The 19,161-nt window shown below is 41.5% G+C and overlaps 1 protein-coding gene across 1 annotated transcript in view; it reads right to left on the bottom strand.

Annotated features, from left to right (window-relative positions):
* C8A (complement C8 alpha chain) overlaps positions 1–15,357 on the bottom strand; it is a 38,204-nt gene extending 22,847 nt beyond the window's left edge. Inside the window, exons 1-6 of the mRNA XM_032803137.1 lie at positions 15,248–15,357; positions 12,345–12,441; positions 10,973–11,117; positions 8,173–8,317; positions 6,377–6,566; positions 3,116–3,316 (exon numbers count right to left, since the gene is read on the bottom strand). Of these exons, the coding sequence (XP_032659028.1) occupies positions 3,116–3,316; positions 6,377–6,566; positions 8,173–8,317; positions 10,973–11,117; positions 12,345–12,441; positions 15,248–15,357 (888 nt within the window). The remainder of the gene's footprint in view (positions 1–3,115; positions 3,317–6,376; positions 6,567–8,172; positions 8,318–10,972; positions 11,118–12,344; positions 12,442–15,247) is intronic.
* Between the last annotated feature and the right edge of the window lie 3,804 nt (positions 15,358–19,161).

Raw genomic sequence — 19,161 nt, 5'->3', positions numbered from 1 at the left:
CCCACCACTCCGAGCAGGGGGGCCAAAGCTGAAACTCAAGGGCTTCTGCCCTGGGCAGTGGGGTTTGGGCTTCAGTACTGGGCCACAGCAACTCTAAGCCACCCCTGGGGTCCTGACCCACTTTGAGGTTCCGACCCACAGTTTAAGTACTGCTGCTCTACTCCTTTCCTGTATTACAAATAATTCCTTTGACTATTGAACATCTAACAGACATGTCAGTGTTTATCAGGGCCACCTAGAGGATTCAGGGGGCCTGGGGTCTTCAGCGGCGGGCGGCCCCCACTTCGGCAGTAATTCAGTGGCAGAGGGTCCTTTTGCTCTGGGATCCACCGCCAAAGTGCCCCAAAGACCCACTGCCGAATTACTGCCGAAGATCTGGCACTTTGGCAGCAGAGGGTCCTTCTGCCCCAGGGCGGAAGGAACCCCCGCCACCGAAGACCTGGAGCGGAAGAAGCTCCAGGGGCCCAGGTGAAGGACCCCACTCCCAAAAAACTCTCGTGGGGGCCACTGCAGGGTCCGGGGCAAATTTCCCCACTTGCCCCCCCCCCCTCTAGGCGGCCTTGCTGTTTATGCTGTTTGTTCACTTTTGCGTATCTCTCAGGTTAGACAACTAAAGTCGGCTTGTCGGTTTCACTTAGGGTTATCCCAAGTTTTAGTCAATTTTGGTGCTGGCTCCTATCTCCTAGCCCAAACCTTCAATAATGGAATTGCAAATGTTTCCAGGGACTGTTTATGTGTCTTTAAAATAGAAATATTTTTAAAAAATGGAACCATTTCTATTGATGTTAGGTTCTGTTAATGTGTATCTGTTTTGAAAAACCTAAATTAGGTGGACAGATTTAACCTGGTAACTTTCCTTTACACAGCAAAACTGTGTTATAGCCACTGTGCTGGACAGCCAAGCAATGGAGAACCTCTGCAGGTCGATGCGATTCTTGGGGCCATATAAAGGACCCAGGTATCACACCCAGATGCAATTACTACATCACTCACACACTCTCTCTAACACACAAATACACACACTTCTCTCCCCTCAGCACTGGTACCACAACTTTGGTCCTTCAGCTCCAGAAAACATAAGCTTTTGCCACATAAGTTAAAGAGCTTCTTTAGATAATACTAATAGTAGGATCTTGTATCTTCTCTACAGCAATATCACACGCACACACACACACACACACACACACACACACACAGCTAGTATATTTCATAGCATGTCTATGAAAGAGGGTGCAGAGGGGAGGAGTGAGTATGTCAATAGTGTGATCTGTGAGGGGCGGTGCAGAATAACAAATCCACATGGCAGCTGGTGCTTGCCATTGCTTCCCCTACTCAGCAGTAATTAGCTGTGTCTCAGCTGTGCAGACAACCTGGCTGTTTTCCTGTTGAGGGTAGAGGATGCTGTTCCCCAAAGTCCATGTGTCTGGAGAGCATTCTCCTGCACATTCTCTCATGTTTGGGCCATTGCTCCATGTCTCAGAAACTGACACAATCGGCTACCCTGCCCATGATGGGGGTATCAGCCCCACACAGACTTGAAAGAGGTTAGGGTTGCCAGGCAGGCCAATTAACACCCTTGGGTGCACCTGGAGTGGGAGCTGGCCACTAATTAGGAGTAGTCTCAGCTATAATGAAGCAAGAGTGGCCCAGTATATAGCTAAGAAGCTGGCACAGGCAGTGGTGGTAGGAAGGCAGGCTGCAGTCACTCCCTGAGTGGAGGTAGTTAAGAAGCTGACAACCCCAGAGAGGAGAGAAGCCAGTAAAGTAAGAAGAAGCCCAGGGAAACAGCAGTGAGGACTAAGGAGATATAGGCCTTGGCTCATGTTATAGGGCTGGAACCCAGTGTAGAGGGTAGATCTGAGTTCCCCTACCAGCCAGTGGGCAGTGGCACAATGTGTTGGAGATGCCATCCTGACAGGAGAGTCTGGAAGGCCTTTGAATTCCCTAGAAGGGGAGGACTTTAGTGACCTGGCTGGAGGGCCAAGCCATGAAGAGGAAGCTGAAGATCTGGGAGTGACCAGTGCAGCGAGAGATAAGATGGCAGAAGACACCACCGGAATGAGAGCGCAGACTGATGGAGCTACTCCCCGAGACAATCAGAAGGAGATGTGGTGAGTGAACCGTGTGACACAGCCTTTTTAACGAGTCATTTTCTGAGGATACAAAATCACTGATTGTTTTCATCAGAAAATTGATGTGACTCTAGACAAGGAAGAACTAGATACTTTAATGATGCCAGCCTACAGCAGTTTTGAAAGCGCTTCAACTAGTATCAGGAGGTAGCCGTGTTAGTCTGTATCCACAAAAAAACCAAGGAGTCCGGTGGCACCTTAAAGACTAACGGATTTATTTGGGCATAAGCTTTCATGGGTAAAAAGTGAAGTTTTTTTACCCACAAAAGCTGATGCCCAAATAAATCCATTAGTCTTTAAGGTGCCACTGGACTCCTTGTCACTTCAACTAGGACAGTTGTCAAGATAATTCTCTTTTACTATTCCTTGTCACTGACTAAGAGAAAAGTAGATCACAGGCATAGTATAAATATAAAATATTATCATTAATTTTATCAGATCTAAATGGGGGTCACCACACATTTGGCCATGATGTAAACTTTTTATTAAAAATAAATTCTTCCATTTAGTACTATTTGTTTACTAAGCTACTTTTAACTTATGATGCAATAGAAGCTTAATTTACCGCCAAACTGTAGCTTGTATTAAATTGAACAAGATATATTTGCCACTGGAGCTCATCCCCTGAGGACAACTGGTTTGATGAACATCTTGATATTTTCCCCTCCCTGTTTGCCACTTTAAGCATTTCTTTATTTATATACTTAATATAGCCATGAAACAGGAAGGGGCAAGATGACATGTGTTATACTTCGTAATTCAATTTTATTCCCATTATAATGATTCTGTTTGCTTAAATGTAATAAGACTAACAAACGAGATTACTAATGATCACACATTTGCAATTACATGAACAAATGAAGGTACAATTACTATTGTTTAAAAATCATGCAAGTAAAAAAATAAACTAACATATGTTACACCGAAATTGTGCAATGCAGCAAGATATGACTGAGACAACACATGCACCATTGTTTTGTTACCTTCTCGTTATATTGCGTGAAATTCTTCAGGGTTCCTTTACCCCGTGATAAACTGAAACCTAGCTCAAAATAGGCAGGTACTTCAGCATAACCTGCTGCAAAGGTAAAACCATAATTTGTGGATTTATCTTTTTTTATGGCATCAAATAAATCTCTCCAATCGTCGTAAAACTCAAAAGAGAATCCAGAATCAGCATGAGCCTGAAATGAAAAGAAGAGGCGTTACTTTTGAAGCTATTACCTGCCTTCTTTACCGTATCACACTCTTTGCTGAAGTATCTGATCCTGCCCCAATGGTAAGGTAATGCAGCCTATTATTAAAGTAGCCTGACACTTCTCATTACAAAACCCTGTTTTCAGTTGCTAATAACTTTGCCAAACTTTAATTGTTTTGGCTGAAATTTTCTCAGGTGGTGCCTAACTTAAGCTGAATATTTTCTGGAAAATATCATCAAAAATGGACCAACTGTTTCTGAGAATGAGATTAGGGGGAAATGCCCACAATAAAAATGTTCTTCGTACAACTCTAGTGTCCCTATACTTGAGAGCAGTGACTTGAAATTTGGCTTGGTGGTGGCCTTTGTGTTAGAGATGTGCATGTTGCCAAATCTGACTAAATTTGACCAAGTTATGAGTCTTTGAAAAATCATAGTTCACACATGCTCAGTAGAGATTGCTTAGATTTTAGCAATTAAAATCTAAGCAGATTTCATCCTCAGTGAGCACGCTCAAACTCCTGACAGGTCCTGGAGTGACTAGAGTGAGCGTGCACCTGAACACGGTCCACCCCAGGGCTACAGGGGCTCAGATGGACTTTTGCTGTAAGTGCTGCTCCTAGCTGCTCTACGCTGAGCACTGGAACTAGGAGCAGGGAGCCTGTCTCTCTTAGCCCTGGCCTACTCTGGCGGAGGGATCGATCTAAGTTACACAACTTCAGCTATGTGAATAATGTAGCTGAAGTCGACGTACTTAGATCTACTCACTGCGGTGTCTTCACTGTGGTGAGTCAACTTCTGCCGCTCACCCATCGACTCTGTCTGAGCCTCTCACTGAGCTGAAGTACAGGAATCGATGGGAGAGGGCTCAGGGGTCAATTTATTGCATCTAGACTAGATGCGATAAATCGATCCCCGCTGGGTGGATCGCTGCCTGCCGATCCAGCAGGTAGTGTAGACACACCCTTAGACTTTCAGAATGGTCAAAAAGCTGGACCGGGGAGAGGGAAAATGAGTGGATTGGAACAAGATGTCTGGGGGAGAGAAATTGGAACTTGTTGGGCAAGGACATTGGAACTGGGAGCAGAAAGGGAAGCTGGGACTGAGCATCAGGGAGCGGGGAGGGAGGCGGGATAGAGGGAGTAGGAATTGGGACTAGTTGGGCAAGGAGCCTGGGACTGGGAGCCAGGTTGGGGAGTGGGAGCTAGTGTGGGAAACAGGAAGAGGGTGTCAGTTGGTGGTGGTGTGAGGGATATGGAAATTGGATGAGGAGCTGGGAGGAGGGGGAAGACTGGGATCGGCTGGATAAAGAGACTGGCACTAGGACCCAAGGAAGGGGAGACTAGTGTTGAGACTTGACAGCTGCAACTGAAGTCAATGGGCACTTTGCTTTGACCACATGAACTGCTCTATAATGCTAAGTACTCTGAAAAATTAGGTCCTCCTCAGCTCAAAACTTGTGGATTTAATCTCAGAACCTCAACCCCCATCTCTAAAATGAGTATAATATTACCCTCACAGGGACATTGTGAAGATAAATGAATAGATATCTGTGAAGCACTCACATACTGTAGGGATGAGGGCCATAGAAAAGGCCATGAGGAAGTTAATAATTCTTTCTTCAGAGCACTATTTGAACAGTGTGCAGTGAATAAACCCCTCGAGGTTGGGGCACAGATTGAACAAGGAGCAAAACACAAAAACACAAAATATTGAATAGGTGCTTATTAAGTGAGCACCGTCCATCCCATGCACTGAATTTTTCATCCTGTGGAAAATACAGTATCTGATCACGTAATTATAAACTGCAGCATAATACTTACACACAAGGGGGCCAAATAAAGATTGCACGGGCAACCTTAGTTCTGGCTTCCTTGACTTTTCTTAATCTTCAGCCTCAAGCTAGGTGCCCAGGCCCCCCACACAATGAGTGGAGAGAGTTCAGCATAATAAAGTATGGTAAGAAGGTGCTTAGGTGCTTTTGAAAACCACGCTAGGCTCCGACCTGTATTTTTTAGGTGCTGAAATAGCTTTGAAAGAAAATCTGGCTTTGAGTGACTTAACCAAGCTCACGGAGGAAGTCTGTGGCAGAGCAAAATCTCCATAGTTCCTAGGCTAGTACCCTAACCATTAGATTATCCTTCCTCCCCTAATTATTATTTTTGTGCCGGGAAATGTACAGGTAGGTAAAAAAGAGGCATTCCCTGCCCCAGATAGTTTAAGGAAAAGACTATAGCCAACAAACGGGTATAACAACCTGACAGGAGGAGCACAAGGTAAGAGAGATGATTAGGATAAACAGTGGTCAATGCACACCAACTGTTAACCATGGCAATGATGACTTTACCCTACAGTGTAGGAAGCTCCCAGCAGGACAGGTGGAATTTTAAAACTCCAGCATTATACAGACAGAGGTTTGGGAGGAAGGTGCCTTAGCTCTTCTCTGACACTTGTCATCCAGACTGCAGATCTCAAAGCACTGTAAAAGTGGGCAAGTATCATCATCCTCATTTAACAAATGGGGAAACTGAGGCACAGATCGGTGAAGTGACTTGTCCAAGGTCACACAGCTTGTTAATAGCCGAGCTGGGAGCAGAAACCCAGTTCAGTGCCTTGTTCACTCAACCAGAATAAGTAATAGAATTGCTTGGGTGATGCAGCAAGGATCACATTAGTTCCTTCACATGTAGGTTTTAAAAATAACTATGTTGTACAAATGCTTATTGTTAACTAGAAGACTGTTGCTTTAGAGACTGGTGGAAAATGTGGGGTTTGCGGAAGGATTTGAAGGAGACCCTGGTTGAGGGGAGTACTGGCCCCAAAACACATGGAATTGCCCTAGTAATCTCTTGTATCAAAATGCACAATCTCAGTAACAGCCCCAGAGCACGAGGCTGCTCATCCATGAAAGTAGATCTTCAATGTTATCTTTCTATTGCTGCAAATAACTGTAATATCTATCCTGAGAAAATCTACATAACATCTCTAAGGCAAACTTCAGTTCCTAGTGAGAAAATGTTGCTAAATTAACATCTTAAATACTTACTAGAAATTGATATACATGGAAATTGTAGGGTTTTCTAAAATATTTCTCATCATCCCCATAGTACAAACGTTCACATGCAGAGTCATACTTCAATTCCCGCCATTCTCCGTTGTAAATGTACTCACACTGGCCTCCATAATACTTAGGATCGTATATAAATTGCATTTCTTCTTGTGTAAGAACATTGTATCTTTAATGAAAAGAGACATCATCCAGAAACTAATAATAGCTTTCTTTGCTATTACAAAAAATAATTGCTACCTTTTCTCCCCACCCTCCCGCCCCGTCCCCCCACTTTGACTTTACATACATTCTGTTCTCAGACACTGGACAGTATGTTGCTTTGGATAGCAATGACTCAGGATCTTCGACTTCATAAATGGGAGGTTTTGATTCCACACCTCTCCATTTTTGTTCTCTCCTGTGGGAACTAAACTAAAGTGATTTTTCTCTCTGACTAAAAATGAGACAAACAGCCTTTTATTTCAAAGACAGTATCATAGAAACATAAGTTAGAGATGGAAGACACTAATGAAATCATCCAGATCATCTCTCTTCCAATATATGGTTCTCTGCAGTTCATTTTCTAGTGTTTGGTCAGGTAGAGTTATAAAAATGTCCCAAATTATGGGGCTTCCATCAAGTCCCTTGGGAAATCATTTCACAACCTCCTAATCTAGCTGTCGCAAAGTTCTTCCTGATAGTCAAAGTAAATGTTCTATTTCTCAATTTTATCACACTTGTTAGGTGTTCTCCCATTTACCTGTTCCCCCTTGGGTGGTGTTAACACCCTCCGTATACTTGCAGACTGCGCTCACTTAGTCACACTATTCATAGTTGGTTCACTTAGTCTTTCCTCCTGCTCCCTGACCATTTTAGATGTTCTTCTCTCAATTCCCTCCAGTTTGTCAATATCTTTCTGCTAACTTGGTAGCCTGAAATGAGAGTAGTATACACTGATGTCCACTTAGAAATTCCTCAGAACTGGAAATTCTCTTCAAGAACATAAGAATGGCCATACTAAGTCAGACCAAAGGTCCATCCTATGAGTAGGTACACTGAGGATAGGCCTTGAATGCTCTGAATCAATGCTCTTAATTCTTCTAAGAGGGGAAAGCAATCAGGCTTAGCATTCAGAATGTTTTATTTCACTTCATATATTGCTTTCATTAAATAGAGGAAGTTATAGCTTAATAGGGCATTACAAAGGTGGGGAATTATGATTATTACCCTGAGGGGCAAACAGGGCATGTCTACACTGCAACTGAATGCCAGTGGCTGGCTTGTGTCAGCCGACTCAGGCTAGGGGGCTGTTTAATTGATGTGTAGACGCTTGGGTTGAAGCCTGGGCTCCAGACACTGCCAGATGAGCCCAAGCCCAAGTCCGAATGTCAACACTGCACTTAAATAGCCCCCTCGCCTGAGCCTTGTGAGACTGAGTCAGCTGACACAGGCTGCAGGTGCTAACCTCTCTAGTCATGTCTGCACTGCAGTTAAAGTGACTTGTTCAAGCTCATAGAATGAGTCAGATGCAGAACTTGGATCACATGCCAGGTCTGTAGACTCAAATTCCAGTGCCTTGTCTGCTACAGCATGCTACCTCCCTGGTTACTCACTGCTGTGCCGTTTAGACTGTGAAGTCCTAGGGACAATACTGTCCTTCTGTTTTGTACAGTACCATGCATGCTGTCAGAGCTCAATTAATAGAAAAATGATGCTACTACTGAATAAGAGCAACATAAAAAATGTAACCCTGGCCTGACTGCAAGAACAGCAAATATAGATGAATTACTCACCCTTGAGCTGCTCTTTCAGACCCAGGAATTGGGTCTAGATTTTCACAGAGGCTTTCAATATCTTCATCCTCACAGTTATTCTCATCAGATCCGTCTCTACAGTCTGGCTCTCCGTTACATACAAGGTGGGGTTTAATACAGCGACCTGAAGTGCATATGTACATGTATCAGAGGGGTAGCCATGTTTGTCTGTATCCACAAAAACGAGGAGTCCGGTGGCACCTTAAAGACTAACCAATTTATTTGGGCATAAGCTTTCATGGGTAAAAAACCCACTTCTTCAGATGCATGGAGTGAAAATTACAGATACAGGCATAAATATACTGGCACATGAAGAGAAGGGAGTTACCTTACAAATGGAGAACCAGTGTTGACAAGGCCAATTCAGTCAGGGTGGATGTGGGCCACTCCCAATAATTGAGGAGCAGGTGTCAATACCAAGAGAGGGAAAATTGCTTTTGTAGTGAGCCAGCCACTCCCAGTCCCTATTCAAGCCTAAATTAATGGTGTTACGTTTGCAAATGAATTGTAGCTCTGCAGTTTCTCTTTGAAGTCCGAAGGTTGGTTGGTTGGTTGTTGCAGGATCACTACTTTTTTTAATCTGTTATAGAATGTCCAGGGAGATCGAAGTGTTCTCCTACTGGCTTTTATATGTTACCATCCTGATGTCTGATTTGTGACCTTTTATTCTTCTACGTAGAGACTGTCTGGTTTGGCCAATGTACATGGCAGAGAGGCATTGCTGGCACATGATGGCATATATCACATTAGTAGATGTGCAGGTGACTGAACCCCTGATGGTGTGGCTGATGTGGTTGGGTCCTCTGATGATGTTGCTAGAGTAGATATGAGGACAGAGTAGGCAACAGGCTTTGTAATAGGGATTGGTTCCTGGGTTAGTGTTTCTGTGGTGTATAGGAGACATCCAAGTGTGGGCAGCTGTGGTAGCAGTATGGCTTGAGCATACAGGGATCCAGTGACTCAGCTTATCCCCTCAGCAGGATGTTAAGCTGCCATAGGCCACCCTCTTCCCTTCAAGATGAATTTCCCATTCTGGTTCAAGAGGCCAACAGATGTAGGGAAACTAATTTACACTGCCCTGCACCAGAGTCAGTGAATCTTTTCTTAGCTAGTAGGCAAAGTGTCTTGTTCACAGAAAACTGTACAGTGGCCACCATTTAAAAAGTCATCATTTGGTAAGTTACCCCCCACACTGGCATTTACAATACCCCCATTCATGTACAGGGGAATGCTCATATCTCAGAAACCTTTGTGTGGTCAGGGCTGGCAAATGGTGGCATTATTAAAGGTGATCACGCTATTGTTTTTCATATGTATTACAATGTCTTACCAGCACTGTTCAGTCCTTTTGGGGCGCCTGGCATTGGCCACTGTTGGAAGACAGGATACTGGGCTAGATAGACTTTTGATCTGACCCAGTCTGTCCGTTCTTATATCTTAGGAATTCATACTGCCCTCTCACCCTCCCAGGTAGAGATACGCTATTGCAGTAGTAGAACTGATGTCTTCTGCCTGCAGCAGAGAGGGGGCAGGATTCCAGAAGACTAGGCGGGGACATATACTCCTTGTGATTCATGGGGCTTCATGCACCCCTTTGAGCAGGAGTTTAGGGGGGCAGCAAGCTGGTGGAGATGTGATCTGCAAGCTATTCTTCACTACAGTGATGGGAAAAGAGCCACAAGAACTACTTCAGTGCTTTCTGCTACATCAGTATAGCTTGGAAGAAAGGACTATTCCCTCCCTGCATCTACTAATCTTCCTAATGCTTATTTGGGTTATTTGGACCAGGATTTGGGCCTTATTGTTTAGAGAAAGTTTCAGGTTCAAACTCTGCTTATCTTAAAACTTTCCCTTGCAATGTGCAGGGCTGCACAACTGTGGAGCCTGGGTTGGACACCTCCTAAGTTCGAAATAATGGATCCACTGTGTGGGAATCTTGTCAAGTTCATTTTGCTGATGCTCCAGTATATTAATTATCTAAGATCATGTTCCTAAATAGGAACTACAAGAATAAATAGCTTCTTCAGTTGGCTACATGAAATTAACTCTGTCAGGTTAATGTACAGTTTTGCCTGTTCGAGTTGCAGAAGGTGTTTTGGGAATTTGTTACAATAATTATATTTCAGAAATGAATGTTTGCACGAGGAACAATTTGAGAATACTTGTGCCATTGAAAATGAAGGGACATATCTGCAGCTGGAGTAAATTGGTGTGAAGATCTGGCCCTAGATATGGTGCACGTTTCCTAATATCTATAATAGTAGTGTATACTAGAAAGCAGAACTTGGCACTATTGTGTTGTAAGTAAAAACTGTACTGATGAAACCCAATCTTGCAGGGACAGCCACCTGATCTCCTGATTCTGCTGTAGCTCCTGTGGTAGAAAAAATTTCTGTCAGAACTCTTGTGATAGAAAATTGTTTTTGGTTGTTTTTTTTTTTGTTGTTGTTTTGTGACAAAACAAAATTTTCATGATAGCTACCAGTTTTCCACAAATTTTAATTTTTAATAAAAAAAAAAACACCTGAAATGAGAGAAGTTGTGACTAAGCCATTATCTGAAATGTGGGCAGAGTACACCTTGCATGATGCACCACATCCAGGGACTCATAGGACACATTCCCTTCCCTTACCACAAGGGGAGAACATAGTGCATCACGGGAGATGTAATCTAGCCAGAGAATTTGCGCTGAGGAACTGGTCCGTTGTTCTCATTATTGACTCTTTCTCATCCAGGACCAAATTTAATTTGCTGTTGTTCCCAATAGCATTTCACCCACCTGTCTCCTCACACTGAAAATCTTTTCCACAGCGTTGTCTTGCTGCACATGGTTCTGTTGCTCGGCATGCTGCCTCATCCCAGAGATGACCAGCGCATTTACTCCCTTTAAACTTGGCAGGCTGTAGCAAAGTTCTGTGTCTGTACTAAATCACATTAAATTAAAAAAAAGGCAAAGAAATTGGCCAATTAACAAGAACTTTATATCCAGAAATGATAAGATTTCGATTAAATTTTAAGTAGTAGTAAAAACAAATCTCCTTTATAAATTAACCTGTTAGAAAGTGTTTTAATTATTTAGAAATAAATAAATATTATTGCAGCCAGCTATGGAAGTTAAAGGGCTTAGCAAGAATGAAAATAACGTGAGAGACAATGGGCTGTTGTAAATCTGGTGTACGTCCATTGACTTCAATGGGGTTATTCCTGATTTACACCAGTCTGAGTTGAATAACACCTATTATTTTGAACTAAGTGGCTCTTTTACAGTGGTGGAATAGATTACGTATTAATTTCAACATTGTGTAGGTACCGCAGACCTTTCGGATGGAGTATGGATACTTCCCAGTCCTTGTTTTCTGTTAATTGCACACATTTTAACTAATGTTCCTGTTCCATTAGGCCTAATGCCTGGTATAGTTAGTTTATTTTTCCAAATTCTGGACCTTGTGCCTTTGTTCTATGCCTTTGATGTGGCATTAAGCTTTACATATGTTTTGCAGAGGAATGTGCTGTGAGCTATAGGACTATCAGACATAGACAAACAAAAATCACAACTCAGATCCTGAAAAGCTCACAGCATTTGTGGCTGATTAATGGTGGATGCTGCTGCCTGAACTGAACAAAACAAAGAGGAAGAGCAATCCCATTTGAAGTATCGCTCTTTCTTTCCCACTCATTCCATATGCTAGACCTCTTGGTTTCTGCCTACAATATAAGTGGAAAATAAAAGTTATGACCAATACTTAATAGTTGTGAAGAAACACAGAGTAAACAGAGCTGATGAACAAATGATTTTCAAAATGTTTCTATATCTGAATATTTGCATTGAGTCAATGGAAAATTAATTAAAACCTAGCTAGATAAAGAAGAAAACTATTGGCCAAATATTGCGGGCCTGATTCTTCTCTCCTTTGTACCAGTTTTGCACCTTAGTAACACTTTTGGCTTAAATGAAATTACTTCTAATTTATACCAGTGTAAGTAAGACTCAGGCCCCGTGTTTCTAATACAAGAGAATGTTTATCATATTTGGATGGGTTTACTGGATGTTTCAGAAATGATGAATATGCACAATACATATAATTAATCTGTGTACGTGCTCATCACGGACACATCTGAAGATAAGTGAATACATTATGGTTGAGACTTACTTTTTTCTCTTGGCAAGGAAAGCAACCAGTCCATTCTGACCACTGGCTTAAGTGACAGTTCACAGGAGCCGGAGTATTGACATCTCTGCTGGTTCTTCTGAAGAGAGTAAATGATACCGGCCTAAGTTTTGGAGTGAAGTTTTAAGAAGAGGTAATAGCTGTGGAGCCAAGCAGCAGGAAAATCATCGCCATTTTCCATACAAGCACAGATTTTAGAGGAAACTAGAACCTTTTGCTGGAGAGAGTTGTATCCAAACCACAGGTGGTATAAATCAGCGTAAGTGCACCGAAGGTCATTGAAGCTACACCAGGTTGCACCTGCTAAAAATCTGACCATTAGAATTTGCCAGTGGCAGAAGCAAAAACAGGAACTGGATGTCTTGATCTCCTGTTTCCTGCTCTACCAATAGATTACATCCTTTTCCAGTACGGCGTATGTGATTTATGTTTGGTTTTTACAACATCCATTAAGCCTCCTAATAAATAATGGATTATACCCACATTCTAGAAGATGTCCAGAAACAGAATGCTGGAAATGGAAGAGAAAGCTGATTTGAATTCATGCTGAGAATCCAAGTAAAAATAACAAACAGCATTTTGACCTTGAAGCCTCTTTTGAGGCCAATTTGTAAAGGAAAGCATATAATTAATGTGAGAGGCAATTTTAAAGTGGAGGCTATGAATATAATAGATACAGAAGATACAGTAGGAGAGGCTATTGCAAAAGGATAAGGTGCAACTCCTACATTAAGGAAAAAGAATGCAAAATAATCTGTAGTGAAGTGGAGGAATGGCAAAAATATAAAAGTTTAGAGTGAAATCAACTTTTTGCTTTTCTCCTCACATCTCATCCCAAAATTGCCAAGATAATGTAATTGCAAGTGCATGCACATGGCATTCCAATGTCAAAATAGAGTTTAAAAACATTAATGGAAATTTGGAAATGATTCTGCAATGCATGGATGGAATGAAACCATGTCAATAGAATTCTAAATGTGATTGGGCTAAATTCTACCCTTCCTTATGCCTGTGAAATCCCTTTGCCATCAGTGTATTACACTGGATATTTATTGGTATAACTGAGAGCAGAATAACAGTTCAAATCTGTAAAGACCAAGGGTCAAATTCTCTTCTGGTATAAATAAGTGAAACTCCACTGAAGTCAACAAAGCTCGGCACATTTACACCAACCAGTAATTTGCCCCAGTGTTTTGATAACACAGCCAAACAATATCCGTGTGACTATGTGGAATCCACTTTATAATTTTACAGTCTAATTTAATGATACTGTTGAAATGCATTGTACGCTAAAGCATACAGGGAAACGAAATCCCCCAAAGGAAAGGACACTCAACAACTATTAAGGCTGAGGCACAGAGAGCCTTATACAAGACTCCTCACTCACAACTGACTCAAGGAAAACTCTCATTGTCCTCAAAGGGCGTTTTAGCCACGTAAGGAGTAATAAAAAAGGTGATGTATAAGGCTCAGAAATTCAGTGTACACAGACATAATTCTCTCTAGGTCTGGTCCAAAGCCCATTAAAGTCCATGGAAAGACTCTCATTGACTTCAGTGGGCTTTGGATCAGATCTTCAAAGAAGCTCATACACAGCACCAGTAAAATATTTGTCTCACCACCCAGAGCAGTACTTATGAGCATTTGCCCCTCAACCTTGCAACTTGGATTTGTATAAAGCAGTGTTTTGTGTTGTGGAGCACTGTGTCTGCCTTAGCTCAAAACACATGTTCTGAGTTTATTTCTAACCCTCAGCATGATGATTATTTTTGGCAATTAACTAATGAGCAACCTGTTTTACTTAAGAGACTATTGTCCAAAGAGAAACACTGATAATTAGAGGAGGTATAGGGTACATTAGGGATTCATTGGAAGATTGAGAAGAGAGAATACTAAATGAAACACACAAGCTCAGCAAAGGAGACTGTGGATACAGATCAGTGTGCTAGATGAAAACACACTGGATCTGCAGACAAACAGCAGAAACCTGAAGACAGAACACTCCGGAAAACATATATGTTCATCCTGACAGCAGAATTTGGTGGTTATATCCTTCAGCACTTCATAAAGTATTTAATTGGCTCACCTCCACCTAACTTTTTTAATTTACCTCTTCATTATTCTGCCTTGTTTGATAAGTTCATCAAACATCAACAATCTTTGCTTTGTTCACATTCAAAAGGGATTACCAGAGTAAGCCTTCATAATTAAATGTATCTCTACCAAGCATTTTTTTCTTTCTATGTCCTCTCTGCCTCCGTGTTCCAATTATCACTGATACCTTTCTTGAGCCTTCAAAATCGTATTTGCCTTTAAAACAAGTTTGCAATTAACAACTGCAGGAAAAATCCAATATTTTTTCTATCATAGAAGTGTTTTCTTTAAAGAAATGTCACTTGTTTATTTCTTTTTAAAGCCAAAATGACATTCATAATGAGATATAAAATGGGAAATAAATATAAAGACATATATAATTCCCATTTAATTCATTATTTGAATGTTAAGCAAATCAAATCATGTTGATTAAACATTCAAATCATAAATATGAAATAATTTTAGTGTTGCAAACACTACAATTGAAAGCAAAAGATTAATTATAAATAAAGCTTGATCAAGGAGATAGCAACCCAAAGTGCACAAATATAGCACAGTAAATTTAATATAAATGAATATTCTCCTTAAAAAGAATAAAGTACATACAAACAGTACATATAAGAAGGAATGCCAATTACTAGACCATGATTTGGATGATTGCCAATATTCTATTCTGGTAGCTGTTTACAGATAACAGTGCCCATATGCCTCCATTTGAGACGGAATTGATGGGCTAGCCAGATAAACAGTGATGTAAAGCTGTATCTTAAATTATATGGAGATAGACTTACCTCTGGGAAGGCAATCCTGTTACCTCACTATGTGCTGTAACTGTATCCTGACATATTAGATAAGTTATCAAGAGAATCAAAGGAGACACTTCATTCAGGCTCCACCACATTTCTTTTACATATGTAAATATTTCATATAAAATAATTTAAAACAAGTTTTTCCTTTGGCTTGGAAACCCCTTGGTTCCAGTGCTGATGGGTAGCATAGAAAAACCTCCAGATGCTGAGCATTGCAGAATACTGTAAATCATTGACAAAAGCACAAATTAAATCACAGGGGCCCAAGATGCATTCTGAAGGTCATTGCCTTTTTTTTGAAACAAATTCCCAGATATTAGGCAAGGGAATATATTTAATGTGTAAATAGAAACTTGGTTAAAGTCAAATAAGTCTTATCAGTGAAATGATCATTGGACCAACCTCAGGCACTCTGACTAATATTGTGGGAGAGGGATTCTGACTTTGTAACTTATATGTAATGTTTTGTTAACTAAAATTATCTGTGGGGAAGTTTGGCAGTCTGGCAAACTGAATATTGTAGAATTCTGTTACAAGGAACAAAAAGTGCCATGCATTATAAGGAATACTAAAGGTAATGGCAATTCATTTTTCTCCATTGCCTGTCTCAATAAAATAGTTTCCAGAGTGCAAGGATGTGGGTGAATTATTGCCTGACTCATAATGGCTGTCGGGTTTGCCTATGCAGTTACTGCATCACCAGAATCTAAATCTTTGTTTTCTAAAGTGATCTGGGAGGAAAAAGGTGCAACTGAAATCTAAAATTCTGTTATGTTCTATATGCTCTGTGAATCCAGCTGTCAAATCTGTCTGCAGCCCAAAGTTCGGATGACCTTTAATATAAACGGCTGCTTTGCACAGTCAAATGCCTTCTCCATGAGATTATAGATGCTTTAGAGCTACCTTTCCCACCCCCCACCCCAGATAACAGATCAGAAACATACCATATACAATGAAAGTTATTTCTGGAATGCCTCCTAGAAATAAGGCTGGGCTGGTTTGTGCAATCAGGCACATCAACAATTTCTAACTGCTGGGCTTGGTCATTTATTTATTTTATTAGAGGGAGGACTAGATATGGAGAGATTTAAGCAGTAAAGCAATGCACATCCTGATAGAGGTGAAATTAAAGATATGCTTTCCAAGGTGTTCTATACCGAAAGTGAGATTATATGTATTTTCTGATTCCATTTATAACATTATGAATTGAACTTGGCTGAAATGTGCGTTGGAGCTCTGCTTCTAATTCTTTGAACCGCTTTGCTTGAAATGCTGGCAATGCATTAGATGGTCTAAGTTGTGCATCTAACTTCAGGAAAGTATCCGCAAAGCTTCAGATTGGGTCAAAACAATAAGCTGGATACATGGGAATAAAAGAAGACTCTCAAATGGGGGTTAGGCTATGGGCTTGATCCTGTACCTGTTGAAGTCAATAGAAAAGTTCCCAGTGGTTTCAATGGAAGCTCTGGCTCAGGCACTATGTTAATATTTGTATTCCAAATCAGTTTCCCCTGAAGTTGAGGTACTCTGTATTGCCAGCATATAATTAGAAGCCTTATAACTTTTCATTTAAAGCCCTTGTGTACTTAAAATCACAGGCAGATTAGCTCAGTGTAAACAAACTTGGTCACACATGTTCCTTGCTGTTCTGTTCCAGTTGAATGGATTTAGATGGCTCTTATGTGAATTGCATCTCTACTTTCTTAATGTTTTGCTCAAGCTGCATGAGGGGAATCATTCTTTCCCCTCACTGATGACAATATAGTATGGTATTTTGTTTCACTTCAACAGGTCTCCAGCTCAGTTATGAATACTACAGTGTCTTATCCACAAGAGCTGGAATTAATTTCCGCATGCAGAAACCATCGATCTTGTAAATATTACCTGAATGCCATATATGATAAGACAGCTGTATTGAACAATAAACCTACAAAAGCCTGGGCTTACGATATAATTATCACACTAACTAACATTAATTTTCTGTGCAGCAATTTAGAACTAGCACATCTGTATTTTATGGTTACATTTTTTCCTGTATTCAAATCTCTTCCACTGTAAGGAATCAGAGTCTTTGAGAGAACTACCCTTTGCATACTTCCTTTTTTCCATAGACATTTTGAGGTACACTGTTTTAATACTATAAATCTTAATTCCTGAATATGATGCTAATTTAGGATCTGATCCAAAGACCACTGAAGTCAACTTCTTTTCTAGTTCCTATACCAAACTCATCACTATAGTAACTGAGTGCTTTCCAGTAGTGCATTATGCAATGTGCCTAACATCTGTCACATGTTTGTGTTCTCATTTTCTCCCCCGGAGGAGAAGTGTATGCAGTGGAGTGTCTTATGGTGGTAGGGTTGTGTTGTGTGGTTTGTTTGGTTTGTATGCGCGTTGCTATGTATTAATGTTAGAGAAGGCAAAGTCAAATAAACGTGCCTCGCACTTAGAGTGGAAGGTAATGAATTTGTGATCAGCCTTAGCTCCTGGGGGAGTTCATTCCATAGTCTCAGACTGGACCTCGCAAAAGTTTTACCTTCCACACGGATGAGCTCTACCCTTATTGTTGAGTGTTCCACTGTGCCAGAGGAACAGAGTTGTCAACTATGATCTTCATCCCAAAGCTTTAGGTGGCCTTTTAAATATCTTGGGCCCAGGCTATGGAGCACCTTGAAGCTAAGGACTGAGACTTTGAACTTAATTCAATATCCTATGGAAAGCCAGTGTACAGGATGGAGGACAGGTCTGATGGGCCTGCATGCAGTGGGTCATCTCTGAGCCTGACAAGTGCTGCTGAGTCATCCTGCAGCCTGAGCCTGCTGAGTCATTACTAAGCCTGATTACTTGAGGGCTCCATGTCAATCAACCAGCACTCAGCAAGTCCACAGGCAAAGGTCTAACCAGGTGACCCCAAGGCCAGGGATATAGGCTCCCAAGGAGAGCAGCCATTCCAGTCTGCTTAACGTTGCTGCCTCAGAGAGAATATCCCCTGGTGCTTCTGTTCCAGCCCCGCCCTGTGCCTGTTCCTGTTCCAACCATGTTCCAACCCCGTTCTTGATTCCTGCTCTGACCCCCAGCTCCAACCCCAGGCCTGACTGCTAGGCTGGACCACTGATGCTCCAATCACTAGGCCTGACCATGCATTTCTCAGTTTCCTTCATTGTGATGGCCTATGCTGTTGAGGAGATGTGCTGCAGTGTTCTCTTTTAGTTGGAGTTTTCTAAGCACCGAAAGCTTCATGCCCAGGTATAGTGCATTGCAATAGTCCACCCAAGAGGTGACAAAGGTATGAATAACGTCAGGATAGAATGCAGTCTCCTAGCCACCTGGAGGTGGTAGAAAGTGTTGTTCACAGATGCTGCTATATGAGAGTGTAACCTCAGTGAGGAATCCAAGAGTTCTGAAGTATAGACTATATTGACCAATGTGTGCACCTTCAATGAAAGCAGACTTCACTGTGGCTGCTAACTCTTCAAAAGGCTTTCTTTTGCCCATCACCATCACCTCTGTTTACTTAAGTTCAGTTTCAGCCAGCTGTTTTGTCCATGAACTGATCTTGTCCAGTCTCTGGGCCATTTTGGTGGTAGTGGTGTGAATGTATGGATGAAGGATAAGCAGAGCTGTGTCCCCTCAACAATTTGCTGGCACTTGATTCCAGTTGCCTGATCATTTTCTCTAGTGGTTGCATGTAGCCATTGAAAAGGACCAGAAAAAACTGATCTCTATGGGATTCAACAAGTAAGGAGTCTAATAGTGGAGGTACAGTTCTCCATTGACTTCAATGGGCTTTGGTTCATGGCCATAGTATGCGATTCATCCAAGCATATGTTTAATTTTAAAGACATGAATAGTCCTTTTCAATGAACGGGACTCCTTGCATTCTTAAAGCTTGAAGA

The sequence above is a fragment of the Chelonoidis abingdonii genome, chromosome 7, assembly GCF_003597395.2.
Source record: "Chelonoidis abingdonii isolate Lonesome George chromosome 7, CheloAbing_2.0, whole genome shotgun sequence".
NCBI classification, from domain to species: Eukaryota; Metazoa; Chordata; order Testudines; family Testudinidae; genus Chelonoidis; species Chelonoidis abingdonii.
Note: the sequence above shows the minus strand (reverse complement) of the source record. Positions and strands in the feature narration are given on the sequence as shown.